This window comes from Rhipicephalus microplus, chromosome 1 (genome assembly GCF_043290135.1).
Source record: "Rhipicephalus microplus isolate Deutch F79 chromosome 1, USDA_Rmic, whole genome shotgun sequence".
Lineage (NCBI taxonomy): Eukaryota > Metazoa > Arthropoda > Arachnida > Ixodida > Ixodidae > Rhipicephalus > Rhipicephalus microplus.
Window position 1 is genome coordinate 44,962,272 of NC_134700.1, and position 19,966 is coordinate 44,982,237.

Here is a 19,966-nt window from a genome sequence, read left to right on the forward strand (position 1 = left end):
TGCTTGTTAAAACTTGGTACTTCATAAGATGCACCTTGGTGTATGAAACCAATATATGACGGTCAGTGTTGTAAAATGCGATTATGGGAGACGTGCAGCACCTGCAAGTGGCATTACTGTCACCTCCGAGTGCCACAAGTGGCTATTTCAGTTTTCACTTGTGTGCTACTGATCATTGTCTCCCTGTCTGCTACACCCAAGTTGTGCGCTAGTGCATTTGGATGAAAGTGACATGTTTAATCCAATAGTTAGGCTTTCAGATAGCAGTGTAAGATTTAGACCATTGCTTAGCTATTCCCCTTCACTTCTACTGCTTACACTTGTGCCACACTGCATGGAGGGAAATGGAGGCACACCTCTCAGCGTTTGGTTGGGGCAGACTTAGTGTGGGAAAAGTCATCAGTGCTTGCGTGCCTTATTGAGCCATGAAATGCAATTGTTCCTTCTTTGAAATATATTTTTTAAACAAGTTTTCGGTTTCCAAGTTAGAGATGTGGCTCTAACCTGGTTCCATACAGTAAAGGTTTTGGTGATGGTCGTTACCATGTATGGTTTAGGGTGCAGCTGGAGCCTTTCAACTTTCACAGCAACTGGTCAACAGCCCAGCTGGAGCCACTGCTCAGCAGGTGAACTCGGCCCAGCAGATCTTTTTGGCTCCACAGCCTCAGAGCACACAAGTTCTGTTGTCCAACCCAAGTCGTGAGTACAGCTTTGGTTGGCTATGTCTTCCTCTGCCATGAATATGCTGGCCTGGGCAACAAAAAAAATACAAAGCACCAGGGGTAATCTTATGACAGCAAGAAGAGAGAAAGACATTTATTTACATGTACTGCAGCCAAGAATGTAATGAAATTCTCTATATAATATATACTGTGGTAAAATTGCAGTTTTTTTTTATTTCACTGCGATCTGACTTTTTTTAGCAAGGTATAATGGCTAAAGCATTCCTCCTTTTAAAGGAAGTGCCGCTGACGGGCTAAAATTTGAATGGTGTGAGAGACACTAATTTTAAGTATTTAAAAAATGTTTTCTTCGACAAGACATTTAGCGACATTAACACATTCAGTAATGGCAAGTTATTCATCATGATGGCACTGTCATGCATAAAGTGAAAAAAACGAGATTGGGGGACCCTGAAGCTTCACCTCTTAGCGTTGAATGTGACATCCTGTTTCTATAGTGTATTAATTGTATACTATTACCTTTTATTTTATGATATTACTCGACAAGTTTCAATTGTGGATTAATACAATGTAATCAGTGAAGTTGAAAGTGGCTTGTGCATATGATAGCATTGTGTGTAATGTGTAGCATGCTTTAAACCACGAGCAATTATGCATGGGAAAAGTCTTATGGGAATGCGTGCAGAAACGTATGTGCCTTTTGTAATGGATGCCGGGCTTTAAACTATGAAGTTGTCATGATAAAGAGATGTTCTCATGTCAGGTGGCAATCTACGCTTGTACCACACAATATTACTTTGATGTTACATGTTGAATTGTAAAGCCTGTATACAGCGGGAATTTCTGCAAAACGAGCTCTTTAACACTATTGTGTTAGTAATGCAGGTCCAGCAAACTGTGACAATAACTGTTATTGGGACACTAAAGAGAAAACCATTTTTCATGCCTCAGCAAATTACTTGTTTGCATAATCTCCATGCCTACTATGCGGAGGCACTTGGCTAACGAGAAATTACACAAAAATAAAATGCAATTGGCATTGCCACTTCTTGCAGTCATGGATATTCACAGCATCTATGAGGACCGACGTTATCCCTAATCAGTGATAAAAAGTTGTTTATTCCAAAAGCTCATAGAAGGATTAGGAAAATACGAGACAACAGAGGCAAACAGCGCTTACCTCCAATTAGTTTTTTATCTCGATACGAAGTGCATTTATACAATGCAAGGTAGAGGGTGCGAGACCAAAAGAAGAATAAGAAACAGGAACTTATGATGTACATGTGCGGTGGGCATTGCTTCATCATTTCACTCACTTCAAGCATGTCATTAGATGCGCCCTAAAACCCAGCCAGGTAATAAATTTCTTGATTTAAAGGCACAATAGATGGTGCGCTAACGCTCTTATAACCTAACTTATGTATCACATCTACTTCGATAACTTTACGAGTTAGCTAAACCCTACACCTTGCCATTACATTGTTCTTATTGAAGCAGGGTGTACACCCACAGTCACGACAATGAATGCCGATTTGACCCTGCATCGTATTAACGTTGTTATGGTGTTCACGCAAGCGGTCATTTAGGCATCTGCCCCTTTGACCGATATAGCTTTTGCCACACATGAGTGAGATCGAATAAACAAACCCTACTGCACAGGAGACAAACCACATCCTGTGGTTCACGGAACACACAGGACTTCGTGTGGGCTGAGCGTTCACCATTTCGCACAACTTCTGAAGTTTCTCGAGAGCTGAGAAAGCCACTTGAAAGTTAGATTGCGCTCTTATTTTCTTGAGCCTATGTGACACATTGTGTGCATACGGCAACACAGTGAGGTGCTTTTTGTTGGTGCTTTTCTACTCTTCGCCATCGTCTCCTTGTTGAACCTGTCTCAGTAGCTTTGTAATAACAGCAGACAGCAAAGTCTTAGGGTACCCGGCATCTTCTAGCCGGCCTAGTTGCGCTTCAAAACTTCATGGTGTCAGGCCAAGACTTTTTCAGAGCATTGGTAAGGCGTATGTTTGCAGTTTCGAAATTGCTGAGCTGTAGGGCAAAAGTAGTTTTTCATTCTAGGCTGATACATACGGCATAGATGAGATTAATGCCGTGAAAGTTCCAAGTCAAGAAATATCATCCAATCGTTTACGGGCAACTCGCAAGTCAACTGCAGCGGTTGCAGAGAGCTCTGAAAAGTGGTTACAATCCTGTGCACTATGTCAAGAAAGTTTTTGTCACAGGTCCCGTTAATTCGGGAGGCGATCGCCTGGCTAATTCCAAGGGCCGAAGTATCGCCCCCCCAAACCGCACCACGAAAGCGTGGACAATTTATAAGTGGTCCTATTTGGCGCGCCAGCGGGCGCCCGCTGTGGCCCAAAGAACAAGTCAGAGCCGAGAGCTGATAAATAAAACAAAATTATATTCTCAATTATGGCAGATCAAAATGATACACAAGTATGCAAACTCGACAATAGTTGAGTACAATATGTCACCAATCAAACAATGTACTACACAGTACAATCAGCCACACTCGAAACAACAGACATGGACAACAATACGCACTACAATGCAGTCGCATGCATCGAACAACCAAGACACTTAAAGACTAAAGAGATAGAAAACCTATTCAGTCCAAAGTTCTTGGAACAAAAGTCTGGATGATACTCTTCCGAGAATCACTCAAAGTCCAGCGTTGTTGTCGTTCCGCTGCCCCCGAAGTTTCTCTTCCAGGAAACCTCGCGTCTTCACTTGGCCACTCTCGAAGCTTCAAACTTCTTCGCCGGAAACACGTCGGCTTCACTCATGCAGCTGTTGCCACGCGTCTTCGCTCGATAGCGGTAGACACACACTCTTGCCTGTAGCTCGAGCCTTCACCCCTCAGGTGGAAATCCTCTTCTTCTCCTCCTTTGTCAAGGAAGACAAAAGGCTTCTCCCACAAGGCGGAACACCCTACGCACTCCGGCGCATACTTTCTTCTTCTCCTGCTTTGTCACTAAGGACAAAACCTTCACCGACAGACGCGGCGAAATACCCTACACACGCTGGCGTTAACTTCCTTCTTCTCCTGATCTCTCATCTCGGCTGCTCGATTAAATACCTTCCGCGCGAGATTCCAGAAAGTTCTCATCATTTCGTCAACGTGATACGCAGCCAAGGCTGGGGGAAAGGGCGAGACGATACGGGGGCCGTCCACGACGGATGACTCAACCCTGCATCACCACGCCCCTTTCCATCTAGAACGTTCCAGGGCTTGCCCGGGCGCCGATGAGAGGAGGTTCGTCGGCGAAACCACGCTTTCGAGGGGAGAGGGATGCGCGCCCGGGGAGTCTTTGGATGCTTGTTTTCTTTTTTTTTTATCGTTGACCTCTCGGCGCTTCGTCGCGAAAATTTGGTGGCGCGCCCGTTTTTGAGCGCTCGCTTTGTGACAGTTTTCTTCTGCCCAATCAACAAGAATTAAAAAATCATCAATAAATTGGCATGATTTAACAATAATGGAATCATCTAGTTTGGTTGCTACGAAGCGGTAATGATGTGCTTGGTAAATGTCGCTCAGGATCGGTGCGAGACATTTTGTTTGTAGATAGTGAAATGAGGAAGCAATACTCGCCACAGATGTAAATCCTTTTCTGTTTCTTTTTGCTTTTTTTTTGTCTCGCACCCTCTCCTTTGCATTGTATAAATGCACTTTTATTGGAAGCATAGGTCAGAATAAAATGTGGAACTGACTCAAACTCACTCAAGAAATATGTCTTGCACTTTGGACTCACTCAGAGTCTGCAAAATTTTCCTGAGCCAAACTGGACAGCTCGATCTGAGTCAGAGTAAGTTGACTCATGAGTGAGTTTGCCGACCTACATTTTGAAGTCAGTGCTCCTGGCCTGCGTTGTCTTGTCTTTTCCTAATCATTCTATGCACTGTTAACACCTTTTTGAAATGAATCATCAGCAACTTGCCCAAGTGTCAATCCTTTCAAGTAAAGAGTGAAGTACACTTTACTCTGCGCGAAGGGGGGCAGAAGTGCAACACAAGTTGTTTCAAGAAATTTCGTCGGGCCATTGTGGCCAAAATTTAAAAAGTGCGCATTGAAATTCCCCATTGTGCTTGGAGATTTCAGGGCATACTTTAATAAGCAGACTTCGGCTGTAATTTTATTCTTTATTATTAAAGATATGATGTTGAAATTAGCGGCTGTAAAATCTTAAAATAAAGTTTATCAATTTAAGGGGGGATACTGGTCTCTCAAAGGGCAAAATCGTAACGAAAAAATCAAGCTTGCTAAGGTTAAAGACTGGGTGTGTTGGTAAAACATGACTGTGAACTGTATAGCGTGTCTAACTGACGGCACACAAGAAAAATACACGCACAACATACCATTTTGTTGTGTGTGTACCTTTCTTCTGTCCTATCGATAAGACACACTTGCAGTCGGCAGTCATAAACATAAATCAATTTTATTTAAAAACAGCATTTTTGTAATTCACAGGCATCCTGCAAGTACTGCCAAAGGTTCTCACTCCTCCGATTGATATTTTGTTCATTACTGCAGTTTATACAGTTGATCCTGGATACATTGATCACGAAGGAGATCACAAAATAGTTCGTACGTCGAAACTTTTTATAACGAACTCGAAAGTGCCGCAAAAAGTGATCATTATATATCAGTAGTTACTTGTATATGTATTCCCCCATAAAAACTTGCACTTAGCGACCAGGCTTCATTTTTTGCGCAATCCTGCTATTGGCTTTGGTGGTAAGCTAAGCCTCTTCTTGATGTGAAGCAATGCCCACTGCGTGCTCATAAGTGAAACTGCCTTTGCAATGAAGAGACACCGGTGACACTATCATTGAAATGTGGTACTGCCACATGGGGGCGATCATCCCTGGCTAGTTGCTTGCAGCGCATTGCCTACTCAGTTTATGGTGTCAATGCCAGACCACTTGCTGTATGCACGCATTTGTGAGTTCTCAGTGCTTTTTTAACTCTGGACCGTGCATAGGTGAGGTGAGTAGCCTTAGCATGGCAAAGAAGCATTTTGAAAGCAACACACAGTTTACACTCGCTATCAGTGTACCAATGTTTCTCGGTGCCTGCGTCGCTCAAAACTAGCGAGCTACAATCGTTTTTACCATGCTGTAAGAAAAAAAACCACCAGGCTTGCGCAGAGCGCGCAGCACCGTCACAGCAAAAGCTGGAAGAGCGGCCTTTCAGAGCATTTTTTGAACACACTTTGGGAAACTGCTACAAGCAGACTTGCTGGGTACCCACTACGTCATAAATAATCATAATTTCTGTGTAGTAGGCTGGCATTCACCATGCTATCCTTCTCCTTGATAATTCTTCGGAGAAGCGTGGTATCTGCTACACACTTGCAAGAAATTTCGTGCAAATTTTTTATGCAGTGGCTGAGGATGATAAAGAATTAGGTGCAAAGTGGGTATGCACCACAGTTAATAGGTGATCAAGAACAAGCTTTTGTTATGGGTTGGAGCATTGGACGACCCACTTGTTATGCAATTCGTATTGTATGATGCCTGTTTGTTTCTTCGCTGTTCTAAAACGCTTCATCATTCATAATAACGCGATTCCTTTCCTGTTATCAATCCTGCCTAAGGCAAATTAGCGATCGATTTCCAAGAACCGATTTCCTTTCTTTAACTTCGCTACTAAACACTGACAGAACTTTGGTAGTTTTTGGAGACTTTAATTGTGTTTGTGACGCTAGAGATCATTCATATATAACAAATCGTTATGATGCAAGTGCAGCCTTATTGCAGAAACTATTGAATGACCACAATTTAATAGATGTGGGAGCGCATGCACCTTCTTCGGTGAGGTTCACGCACTTTCAAGGCATCTCTCATGCTCGGCTTGACCGTGTATATGTATCTCTAAGCTTATGGTCTCACATTCATAATTATGCTGTAAAGTTCATATTTTTTACAGACCATTGCTTGGTCACTGTTTCTTGGGTTCCTAAAAATTTTCCTAAAACCCCTCTAAACTGGGACCTATGGAAGCTTAACGTACAGTTGTTGCGCGAAGATTGTTTTGTCAAAATAGTAAAAGAATCGGTACAAGAGGTAACACAGTGTCGACAGCTACCAATTTTCGCTCAATGGGAAAGGTTCAAAGAAAGAGTCAAGTATCAGGCAATTAGTATTTCATGCGAAATAGCGCAAAGAAAAAAAGCTGAAAAGCGCTATTTTTATGAATTACTTCATAAGCTCCATACTTTTGAAAGTGAACAGCCGGAATTGTACAGGGACGAGATAAGTGTGATTCGAGCACAGATACAAAAACATGATACAGATTTATACAGAGGAGCTAAGATTCGTTCCCGTGTTACCCATTTTACTGAAGAGGAACCCACTAAAAAATCCCTCGGGGATGAAAAGAGATATGCACTTTCTAAACAGATACTGCAAATTGAGTCGCGGGGTTCCCTTTGCACAGAGACATGTGAAATAAGAGCCGCATTTGAAGATTACTACAAATGTTTGTTCACCGCGGCTGAGCTTCAGGAGAATTTTGAGGCAGAAGCTAACCACTTCATTGCCCTTGTGCCTCAGTTACAAGATGATGATAGACTCCCTGTAGAGGGGCCAATTACCAGAGAGGAAATTAGATTTGCAATAACAACGTTGCAGAAAAACAAAACTCCTGGCCCAGATGGCCTTAGTGGCGAATTTTACATAGCTTTTCAGGAACTTCTGATACCTTTCCTTGAGCAACTTTTTAAAGAGGCTTACGACCGTGGTGAACTTCCTCCATCTTTCTATCAGAGCCGTACAACATTACTCCCAAAAAGTGCTGATCCTAACGCATTAAAGGGAGTTAACGAATACAGGCCTATATCATTATGTAACGTTGACTACAAAATATTTGCTAGATTGTTGACAAATCGGCTACAGACAGTGATTACTAAATGTGTAGGTGACCACCAAACATGTGGAATTCGTGGTCGCTCTATACAGACAAACATTCATATTGCACGTTCAGTTCTTGAGTGTATAGATGGTAGCATGAACCAAGTAGCCCTCCTTCAAATAGACCTTGCAAAAGCATTTGATAAGGTACAGCATGCTTTTTTGTTCCGGCTCCTAAGACACCTGCAGTTGGGTGATGTACTATACAATGGTATCTCACTCTGTTATAAGAAGTGCACAACTAGGCTAATTGTAAATCGCACACTTTCCAATATAATAGAGTTAAATTCATCTGTACGTTAGGGATGTCCGCAGTCACCTTTGCTTTTTGCAATTTATCTGGAACCATTATGTTTAAGTGTGCTTCTAAAGTCCAGCATAAGAGGCTACCGATATGATGCTGAGGAAGTTAAAGTTCTAGCTTATGCAGATGACATTGCTTTCTTTTGCGCTGATAAACCCAGCGTTCAAGAAGCAGTCAGCACTACTTTACGTTTCTGTGAAGTCGCTGGCGCCAGCATAAATTTTGATAAAAGTAGTGGATTCTGGCTAGGCATGTGGGCTACAACTCCTTCGGTCTTCCCAAATATTCATTGGAATGCGACTCCTATGAAATACCTTGGTGTGCCTCTCGATAACTATCGTAACAGCGGCCCACACTGGACCGCTGCGATAACTACGATCCGCCGAAAGGTGGCAACATGGCACAGACGGGAGCTTTCCATTTTTGCCAGAGCGAAAGCGTGCAATATATTCCTTGTATCGAAGCTTATTTATATTCTGCAGGTGTCGCATTGCTCTCGGGTACACACTCAAGCCTTTCATAGAATATTTGCCTGCTTTATTTGGAGCTCTTCCTGGGAACCCACCAGAAGAGACAATCTTTTTCTTCCACTCGAAAAGGGTGGCCTCGGCCTTGTGCATTTGTTCGTGCGACAGTTGGTGTTGCGATTTTTCTACCTCAAGGATGTGTGCCACCCATTTCTATTAGCGGTTCTTCGTAACCGTCTATGTTACCACCTTCCTTTTATTCATGTCACAACAAGCGTTGCTAAGGAATTGCCGTTGCGGGGATTCCTAAAAGAAATTGTTGATACTGTCAGTTTTTTGAAAGCCAGGTTTATCTTAGAGTATTTGTATACTATTGACAGAACAAATTTAACTGCTGCACTTGTGAATAATCTTTTCCCCGAACCTGTTTATCGAAAGCCATATTCGCTTCTGCGTGGTCATGATGTATTATTTAGTGTACGTAGAATGTGTATATCTCCTTCAGCGAAAACATTTTTCTTTAAACTGCACACTTCCACGCTGCCAGTGAAAACGTGGCTGAATGAAAAATCAATATACGTACCCTGGACAGTGAATTGTAGACTCTGTAACCAACCTGAGACTATAGAGCATTGTTTTATTCATTGTTGTGATGCATTTTACTTTTGGGACATTCTAAAAAGAACGTTAAGAAAAGAACTTCCAATCACAGCCCATGGTATTAGGTTCCTTCCGTTCAAAAAGAGTCTGACTGATAGTACTCCTTACGACCTGTTTATATTGTTAGGACTTTATTCATTATGGAAAAGTCGCATGATCGATAGACACGCCGAGCTACCACGGTCGACGAGATCTGTCTTCCGAGAAGCAGCTGCTCAAGTGCGCAGTGTTGTCGAGACTTTTGACCCCGTTCCGGAGTGGCTTCCCGTTCTTGACGCTTGTGTGTGTTTGCCTGACTTCTGATGAAGTATGTTCTGTGTACTTTACTGGTGATAATGTCATTTATTAAAAAAAAACTGGCATGGCTCAGTGATAGAATACTGCGCTGGCACGCAGGAGGTAAGGGTTCAAATCCCACTGTGTCCTTGGTGTTTTTTATTTACTGAGTGTTTTTTTTTTTTTCATTTTGTGCGATAGTTGTTTCGGACACCGGTGGTAGCGGACAACTACTGTGCCGCACGTGACCCGTGTTGTGGTCTCATAGCAGCTTTCACTGTAAAAGTGGTTTCTACAAAGCACTTTGAAGTGGTCTCGCATGACGTGATGGTGGCGAATTTGGAATGCCAGCATGGCATACTTGTACCATCGCCAAACTGGAGTTTACACCATATGCATAATCAAGCAGATTGCCTCAAATGACTGTTATTCGGCTGTAGACGAGAAGTCACTGTGACTATCGTGGCATGTTCATTGCCTTAACGTTTTTCAGATGCTTATCATGATGGCATCGCCGCAATCGCACAGAAGCTGGAATCATTGACTGGCTGTTCTCGGCCCCCCCCCCCCCCCCCCAAAAAAAAACAAAGACCTTTGGCGGCACACAGTTGTATAGATGAGTAAGAGGCTGTAGCGAAATTTTATGCGAGGAAATCTTGTTGCAGTTATGACTTCCTGCGTTCCAGGGCATCGTTTCGTTTATCGTAGGCAGTTCAGCTGAACAGAACGGCATCAAAATTGATTGCCTCGCAATAGCTGACTGAAGAGCTTCTTGCTACCACTTATTTCGTTTCTTGTCTGCCACTGAAAAAACTGGAAAGTTGGAAACTGCAGCGTCCGAAATAGAAATCTACGTGCCGTGATCGCTTATCTAGGATTTTTTTGTTGTGAGTGAACTGCAGTGGCGCATGCGCGAGGAGTTGCCTCTCTCATGCTTTAGATGGCCTGTTTCAACTTTTCACTTTGTATGCAACATATTTTTACCACGACTGTGTCCCAAGTGTTCGTTTTAAGAGTAGGAGGCTTTGAAAATGTTTGCGATATGTGGGTGCAGTTTCAATAGGTAGCGTAATAAAATCACAAGCACACTGAATATGGTTGCTATAATCGATAGATAGTTATATTGTGAAGAAAAAAACCCTTTTCCAATATCTTGGATCATCATAAGTGGCTTTGACTGTATATCAGTAATGTGAATAAGGAAATATGCATATTGAAGGCTTATATCAACGAATTGCAAGTTTCCAAATAGCCTTCAAAAATTGTAATAAGCATTAACATGACGACTGGTTCTCATTATGCTTAATAAAAAGGTGATAACTTCTTCTTCTGCTAGTTAAGGCACTTTATTTCACGTGAGATTAATCCATAAACTTGTACTATGAGCCGTCAAGTTCATCATGTCGTCATCATTGATCGAACATTGAAGCTTTGAAAATAAGCAGATTCAGCGTATTCGGCCACAAAGGCAGTGATTGACAAAGAACGCTGATGCAAGCCCTGTAGTGCGGTAAAATGTTGTTTTGCTGCGGTGTTAGCATCTCCATATCTGCATGGGTTCACTTCAGAGGCACCGACAACGTCGGGTATGATCTCTGCATCGATTCAGTGAGAAACAACGGTGTCGTGATCTGCACCAATAAAATCACTTTCTGTACAACTGTGCAAGGTGGCGGCCAGAAATTGGAATGAGTCGCAGAGTTCACTGAGGCACCGTATATCGTTTTCAGCAGTCATGAAGCCCCGAACCTCGTCACCTGGCACCAAATCCCACGAGAAAACTGCATGACGGTGCTTTGCTTGACGTCTTCCCAACCACCAATCGACTCTCAAATGAGGATTTATCAGAAACGAAGTGAGAACTAGTCCACAAGCTGCAAGTGCCAACACTGTCCACGCAACAAACAAACAAGTCCCCATCGTAAATATCTTAGAGATGGCAATGGCACTAAGAGCTTTGTAATGAAAAGCAAGAAAAAGCATAGCCTCCGAGAAACTGAAAATGCCAAAAAGCTGTCATGAGGTTGCGGATCTTGAAGGCCATTTTTTTTGGGCCCGCATGCTATCGTGTGCTGTAGAATTTTTACAATAATACCTAGAGGGGAATCTGGCTCTAGTGTCTACGCAGGATTCCTCAGCGGTGCTTGCACCTCTGTGGGAATTATGGGAAGTACTGGCTTAAGATCAGCTTCGGATGGATTACATTCTTGAGATTCGCAACGCTTGTTTGCTGAGCGTAAAGCAAAGTGATTTGAAGGTGTTTCCCTGCTTAATTCTTTTGTACGTAAACCTTATTGAAAAAGTTTCCAGGACTGCGAAGTAGAAGTGAAACCTGGACAAATTTAAACACCAGGGTATGCATTGGTCTGCCATTGTGTGCCAGATTTGGCATGAAATTATAATGACTTCTTTTACTACAATTGAAAACAAACACGCTTTTTTTTCCCTTGAAAATACGCATTATCTATTCATGCAAATAACAGTACAATATACTAAGTGGGAAACACGCATCACCTACTGTGATGCCCAGTGCGTCTGTTCAAGTGGTCTGCCCCCGACACACCTCTCGTTTTGTTGTGAGGTCGAGTCAGAGGAGCGTGACTGTGCGTCTCCGTAGCTTCAGCCTCATTTTGCAGTCAATGAAACTTTCTAGAAAACGCTGCGCCACGCCTTCCTATAGTGGATCGGTGCTGGGGCATTATGGGAGAGCGGAACGCTCGGTAGGCAGAGCAGACGACACTTTCCCACTTTCGCCTGCTTTCATCGTGCTTTGTGAATATTTTTGGCTGGTGTAAGGTACTGCTGTTGTGAAGAAAGGACTACACCCAAACCTGTCTATAATGAAGCCTGATATAACAAACTATTGTTTGTAACAGAGTAAATTAAAAATAGTGTTGCAATAGATGGATAAAACGAACTTGTTCCGTGTAAGATGTAACTTTGCTATATTAAGGTTTGAGTGCTTTTGAGCACGTAAAATAGACTGTATTGTTTGTCCCAAATAGCCAGAATCATCAATGAGCTTGCCGAAAAAGAAAGCGGCGGACAAACCTGCTCTGTTCTTGCATGTGACAACACGGGAGAGATGCCGGACGTTTCATTTCATTGCTCAGTGCTGCTTCAAAACTTGAATTTTCGAGATGTTTCCACTTAGTTTGACCTTCGTGAAGATGTTTGTGTTTTCATTTAATGTGATTACGCGGCTGGGATTTGAAGCACTTGAAGCGTACCGTGTAAATAACTACGCGACTTTATAAAGGCAGAAGCCTTCGATACCTCATTAAAGAACTCACAGGGTTCCCTACCCATCCATCTAAAACGATTTGAAGGCCATTTTCTTTTTCTTCTCAGACGTTGTACTGAACCTGTCCCACCAGTCCATGAGTGTCAGCAGGATTTTGCCATGGTGCAAACCCGTCTTGCACTGCGGCTGGGGGCGGAGGAGGGCACTGGTGTACCTTAGGTGTGAAGCAATTGCTGATTGCATTCGTCTGCTGGCGCCCACTATCCACATCACCCTTTGAAAGCATGCTGCACCATATGACGCTTTGCACTGCCTCCAAGACGGAAGGCAGCGCATGTTTCGTGATTAGACCACCTTTGACTAAGCTAGGATGTCATGTGATGCTAGATTTTGTGAAGTCATGACACCACAATTTTCAGCAGTGTTGATATTATATATGGTGTCATCACGAGATGCATTTTCATGTGATGACATGAACATTCATGATGTGATAACTTTTCTAATCCCTTAACGCCACCGATGCGGGACGCCTACAATCAGATTTCACGTTTGGTGAGGTATCTAAGGTTTTTGCCTAAAAACATGAATTGACCAGCTTTGTCGTCTCGCGGCGGCATCAACGAGATTGATGCAGAAAATGAGCATGTGAAGGCGTCACCATACTATTTCATTGTGACATCACAGATCACCATAATGTGCAAGGTAATCATTACATCTCATGATAACGCCATCACAGGACATTGTTGCTTTGCATTGTCTCCGTGTTCAGCCCACCGATCACAGAGGCCGAGCGAAACCAGACGAGGTGCTAAAAGTTTCAAAGTCCTTTGGCCATAGAACCAATGCAAAATCTGTTAGGTGCAGAAAACATTCCGAGGGTAGCAGGAAAGACCACTAAATCGACTCGAAGAATAGAAGTAGACGGATTTTGCCTTCAAGTTGTCTTGGTCAAAGAAACCCTAGAAAATTTTTATTCCGCTGTTGCGTAGTTTTTATTATGCTGTTTACTGTTTGGTTATGTTCAATCAGATATGCTTGTTATTTGACATCAACCTTCAGGTATTACCTATTCTGGCTTTGCACAACTCATTGTTTGGTTTCCTGTGTCAAGGCAAATAGTGCTAATCGTATCGTCATTGTTACCTATGCAAAAGTGGTACCCAGAGCCAGCTTGCTGTCACATTTCCAGTTGATGGGAAGTGCTGCTGTGGCCTTTGGTACCTTTCTCACATTTGTTTTTAGTGCCGCAGTCTCACCATTAACAGCCCTGCACAGCAGTACTTATGAACTTTTTTTTACTTGAGCACTCTGTGCCCAGATACTGTGTGCTTATGAGAACCATAAGAATGCTCAGGCTGCAGAATTTTTCCTTCTAAATACCCCCATGGCGAGTCCTTCAGTTGTTTTGTCATGGCTGTTTTGGCAAAGGTGACTGGAATGGCGGTATGTTTTCAGCAGCTTAGAGAGGAATTTTCATACAAAAGACAAATTACTAAATTAACATAATCATAAACTGTAATGAAACAAGGGAGCTTGGGAACTCAAACAGTAAAATCGAATGTTGTCACATGGTCGTGACTGGGCCGAAAGCAACAGTCAACATGTAAAAGAAGGAACTTTTTTTGGCCGTACTTGTAGCTGGTAAGCAGAAAGGCAGATTATAGCAATACACACTGACGCTCGAACGGAGCATCGATTGTCGATCAACTCGCAAGCGGTGAGGCACGTCGGCATTTATACAAGTATTGTTGAATATTCTAGTGTTAATGCTAGGGCTGGATAAGATTTAGAAAAAAACTCTAATGTTTGCATTGTGCGTATAATCACATCAGAAGTTTCCACGATTATCTCGATGGTTCTTGGTCATGTGGTGCGGGTTGCGCAAGGCAGTACTTACAGTGTAACGGGGCGATAGCAAAACTTGAGGTAGGAATCTGGCATTGCCCCCTCTGGAAAAGGCATCGTTCTGATGCTTTAACAGAAGGTGATAGTACAATAATAAAGCAAAAAAACATTAAGTACCAGCAATGAGGCACAATAATATAGCAACAACAACAAAAATACAGTCCTCAGGTTCGTTAACATGCATAAAACGGCTTGAGGTGCACAAAATGGACAACTTCAGGTTGTGCACGGCATCGTTGACAGTTTGTAATGCCCTCCAGGATATCTTTGTAGTCTAGAGCACCGAGACCTTGTACGGTCGAAAAATTGTTGAAGAAACTTCTTGCCAAGTTCATGTTGTCGTATTAAAGTCCAGACCCAAACTTGGTCGCCAGGGGGGTATTCTGTGAAGCGTCGTCAAAGGTAGTAATGAAGGCTGTCGGTCTTTTGCTGGTTTTGGATGAGCAGATGGGCGAGTTGTCTGGCTTCGGCGCGCTGAAGGTAGGCTGTGATGTCGAAGTTTTCTTCATTGGAGACATTAGGTAACATGCTGCCGAGCGTCGTGGCCTACACTATGCACTAACTTGTACGGCATCATTCGTGTCGTTTTTGCATAGCTGTGTTATACACGAAGGTCACATATGGAAGAATGGCATCCCTCGTATGTGTTCGATGTCAACGTACATGGGCAACATGTTGGCGATGGCATTATTAAGACGCTTGGCCTGACCATTTGTCTGTAGGTGGTGGTGCGACGATAGATTGTCTGTTGAGGTGTGAACTAGCACGTAGCGAGCTGCTCTCACGTCGGTATAGATAGGCCTAACCTGTCCGCCACGTCGTGGGCCGGTTGGACTTCTCGTAGCTGTGTCCTTAAATCCGTACTGCTTAGCGCAGCATCCCACTTTGACGATGTAACGTTTTCAGCCCATAACGTAGGGCACTGCCAGACCATCTAATATAAGCTGGCAAGGTCTGAGCAAAGCGCACAAGTGTTTGACATCTGAATTTCAGAGTAAATTTTGTGCAAAAGTGCGGGACTGGGATATGCCCCAATTTGCAGGTCTGAGCGTCAATGTCTGAGGCCTGTTCAGTTTACTGTGCGGTGGCGGATACTTTTGCCTTCTTGCAAAGTTCATTGCACATTGTTAGAGGATTTTTGTTGTTGTTATTGTTATTCATTAATCAATTTGGCCTTTAATCAATTATTTCATTTTTATTGTTGCTTTAAAAAGAGTATCTCTTTGCTTGAGAAGCATTGTTTATATAAGAACGGAACCTTCATCGAGTTGGTATATGTCAATCTTGGTTTATACAGCACACAAGAGAAGAGTACAAAGAATAAGAAGCATTTGTATTATTGCCATTTCATTTCTTTATTTTTTAAATCGCCTAACATTCCTCAAATGTTATTTTGAATTTCCCACTTCGCATTCTCGGCTAGTCCCCCTGAGTCGTTATGTAGCATATATTGAAGAAAAAAGCAAATAAACAAATAAATATTGACCTCGAAGCCTGCCTGCTCATGTGCATCTGTCAGCGCCTGTCATGTGGTTCATATTCTTCATTGTCTTCTCGTGTGCGCTGTATCAATCAAGATGAACGCGTTGTTTGTTTGATCTCAACTAAAAGTCTTTCTATCAAATGTGCTACAGATCACATGTGCACATTTGCGCCCTTGTGGAAATTCGTACTTTCACCCAGAGGATACAGGTGAATCGTTGTCCATAGTTGATGTCACAGAATGTTGGATCTGTGGCCATTATTCATGGATGATTTGGCAGCAAGTGGTAATTCCTCTTGAAATGTTTGCGCAGGCACACGGGGACACAGAAGAGAACACAAACATGTGTCTGTTTGTGTTCTCTTCTGTGTCTTCATGTGCCTGTGCAAACATTTCAAGATGGATATGTTCCAACTAGGCCGAATCACAGTTTCTCTTCGTAATTCCTCCAAGCCTGCCTACTCGAGTCCACCAAAATTGGAGGCGTTTTTGTTGCCAACACTGGTTGAAATTAATAATAATATTATTATTACAGCTGAACACAAATATATCGAACTCGAAGGGAATCGCAAATTAGTATGATATATGAAAAATTTGATATAAAGAAATAGAGGCCCCGAGAGCTTACCTGTAGCGGATCATCACCCTGTAATAGGCGCATTCAACAATGACAACTAATTCTGCATACATGTCACAACAGAATGATTCGTTTGCTTCTTCGTTTTTGGAATGTTGGCGCTAGTCTCGATTTTATCAAGGCTGTCCAAGTGCGATAGCCCGATTCCCTCCATGTGGCCGATATAACAGCGAATGATTCCGAACGCTGCCGCCACTTCTGCGGCGGAGTACGCGCGTGTAGCCAGTGTCTCGTCCGGACAATCCTCCTCACATGAGCTGTCAACCGGGACATTGCAGTCCACTTCCACGACGCTGTCTGTGGACACTTTGTGTGGAATTACTACTGAAAAGCGGGATGACAATCGTGAAATCCATCGTCTGTGCACTTGTCGTCGTCTTCACTAGTTTCCGCAAGTTTCGCCGTCTCGAAGCTTGCCTTTCGGAAGCAGTTGATTACTCTGTCCGTCTTCACGTCTTGCCAGACGTTGAGGATCTCTGCAGGAGAAAACTTCGGGGAAATTTCTGGCCACTTTTTCATCATCCACGGCTGGATATCCTGGCTGCTGTCAGCTTTGCTTCCACCAGAATTGGTTTTGCCAATGATGTTGTAGCGCTGCTTAAATTGGTGAAGCCACCAGCTGTTATTGGCAAAGTTGTTTCATCGAGTGTCACGGCAAACTATTTAGTTTAGCGATTTGCGTCGGGCCATCCACCGGAATGTTCTTCGCACGTACTTCTAAAAACAAGGCATAGAGTGCCTTTTCTACATTCCCGTGGGCAGAAGCTTGCACATGACCGGCTCCCGACGTTCGCTACTCCGCCGCCTTTGCCTTGATATCTGCCTTATTTTTCAACAAGGTACTCGGAGTTTTTACGTAGTATCCCAAAGTTGTCTGTGATGGTCGAACATTTCTCGCCCGCCTCAACACACTGAATAGCCTTCAACTTCGTCGCAAAATCAAAGGTCTTGCGCTTCTCGACACTGGCCATAGCTACACGAGAAGTCGACAATTCAAGGAGTTCGTTGCGGCTATAGACACCACGCACACAAAAAGAGAAATGCTGCACATGCAGTGGTACGTAGGCGACGCAACTGCAATAGCAACAAAGCGCTTGCACGGCGATGGCCACCTGCAAGGGCAACAGCAAAAGGTGCGAGCTGTGGTTGGCTGATCAAAACTCGCAAAACAGCAACAAAAAAAATAAAAGAAAAGACGAAAAGAGGAGGACCTCGGCTCCTTTTTCCTGCTCATCCAAGCCAACGGGTACGCGAAAAAAGCATGGTATAGAGAGACAGAAAGAAAGAAACAGAAAAAAAAAGAAAAAAAGCTGTTCCGCATGTTTGCAGTGCGAGCGCTCTCGCACTCTCCCACTTCCCTTTTTTCGAGCATTTCGGGTTTTGGCGGCGGCATCGTGCCGCCTGAATAGCGCGGAGGTCGCCGGGCACTGGGAGTGCCCTTGCGCTCTCCGTGGAGCTCTGCTGCCGCGGAGAGCGCAAGGGGGGGGGGGGGGGCAGTGCTGAAGCGCACTTCCGGCGTATCCGATGTATCCGAAGGTGGGTAAAAATACCGTTCGATATAAGCGTGCAAATTTCTATACTTTTGCGAAGGAATTTCAACGGGATAACTTACAATTACGATATACCCTAATATTTGATAATGTAGGTTCGATATAACCATGTTTTAATGTATTATTATTATTATTATTACTTTGTTAGCAGTCACACATACATAAGGACAGAAGGGAGAAAAAAAGGGAGAGAAGACTAATCTGAAACATGCAGCTTGCCGAGGTTTAGGGAATTCCACAAAAGGCAAAGCAGAGATTAAGAGAAAGCAAGTAAGGTGCTCACACTGCGTGTATGTCTACCCACTGCTTAAATTCGGGAGTATATTATACGGTGGAACTCCTGCCTATAAGCATCATCCTCTCGTAGTCCTCGAGAGACAAGCTTTGAAGTTATGCTTAGGGCTGCCGCAATTTCTGGCTACCAAGGTCGTGTGTATGAAAACTAGGCTCCTTTATTTTATTTTATTTTATTTCATTTATAACATACTGCAGACAACAATTCGGTCCTTGCAGGAAAGGCATTGGTTATAAATACAAAACAGAAAGTTCAATACAGTTAGACCAAACAATGTACAAAACGTCAAAATAACGCAGAAAGAACAATAATATATATACAAGAAATGCAACATAATACAAATATATAGTTATGGTAATATAAAGATAATAGGAATGAGTCACAAGGAGTACAAAAATAAGACAGGTGTAATGAGCAACTTTAGGAAGGTTCATTCATGGAGTTCCACTCCGGCGCTGTTCTTGGGAAGAAAGAATATTTGTAAGTATCTGTCCTTGCAAAATGAAGGGTTAATGCATGTGTGTGATCATGACGTGTACGAATCGTAGACAGGGGGACACATGTAACGCAGGGTCTATGGGTAATTCTTCAATATATAATGCCCGTAGAAGGTTTGGGCGAAGCATCTGGCAGCGTATTTCGAACAAGGGAATGTCATTTTCTATCATGAGCTATGTGTGAGAATCGGTGTGCTTAAATGTTAGTAAATAAATCGAACAGCTTTTCTCTGGATTGTCTCCAATATATTCATTTGGTATTCGGCTTAAATTGTTAGTAGTGCAGTCATTTCTAAGGCTTTATAAATGCCCCTTAGGCGTTCAAAAAACAGTTTTTATTGCCCATCCTGACTTGTTATTTGGAGTATATTGGCCAAGATCTCAAACGTCTCAAACATTAGTTATGCGAAGGCTTCTCAATAAATAAGGATTCAAATTAATGACCTGTGTGTAATCAATAATAGCAACAACTCTATTTTTCCAAACAATGCATAGCTTATGTTGCTCCGCTTATAGAATGCTGATTAACGATTACGTGACACATATGCTAATAAAGACAGTCATAGTGACATATGCTTTACAAAGTGAAAAAAAATGTGGTATTGGGATTTGCTCTCCTGTTTTAGATTGGTTGTTTTCTCATCGCATTCTAAATTTTGTGCCAATCTTTATAGTAGAATTTTTAGCAATCATTCTAGCTCTGCGTGTTATGGGAATCGACATGGCACAGGGATGCCGAAAAGTGGCATCTTTATAGACAGTTATAGTATACTGGGCTTACCGGGATACCGGACGTTTAAGATTACCGTGGTACCGTAAGTGTACGTAGTGTAGCACTCTCGGACGCCTGCTTCGAAGTGATTTCGGCGTAGTTGTTGAAAGATTCACCTTGTTCGCAGCAAACGACTGTTTAAAAGGGCTTCACTTGACTTCAGTTAGCTTCAATGACAGAGTATTATGGATAAGCTGGCGTAATTTTTTAGATAGCTTACCATTTCGAACGTGTCTAGGCCTAACTACAAAATAGATGTAAACAAA

At 42.9% G+C, this 19,966-nt stretch overlaps 2 protein-coding genes and 1 long non-coding RNA gene across 4 annotated transcripts in view; 2 read left to right on the plus strand and 1 right to left on the minus strand.

Moving 5' to 3' along the window:
* LOC119177742 (uncharacterized) overlaps positions 1–19,966 on the plus strand; it is a 285,269-nt gene that overhangs the window by 69,402 nt on the left and 195,901 nt on the right. For both annotated transcript variants that reach the window (XM_075865074.1, XM_037428915.2), the window contains exon 6: positions 558–699. In XM_075865074.1, coding sequence (XP_075721189.1) covers positions 558–699 — 142 coding nt within the window. The remainder of the gene's footprint in view (positions 1–557; positions 700–19,966) is intronic.
* The window catches only part of LOC119177745 (uncharacterized), a 145,493-nt gene that overhangs the window by 60,279 nt on the left and 65,248 nt on the right, over positions 1–19,966 (minus strand). Inside the window, exon 2 of the long non-coding RNA XR_005110616.2 lies at positions 544–750. This is a non-coding gene — a long non-coding RNA (uncharacterized LOC119177745). The remainder of the gene's footprint in view (positions 1–543; positions 751–19,966) is intronic.
* On the plus strand, positions 706–9,922 carry LOC119177743 (uncharacterized). The gene has a single exon (XM_075865091.1). The coding sequence runs from the start codon at positions 8,166–8,168 to the stop codon at positions 9,342–9,344; it is 1,179 nt and encodes a 392-aa protein (XP_075721206.1). The 5' UTR covers positions 706–8,165; the 3' UTR covers positions 9,345–9,922.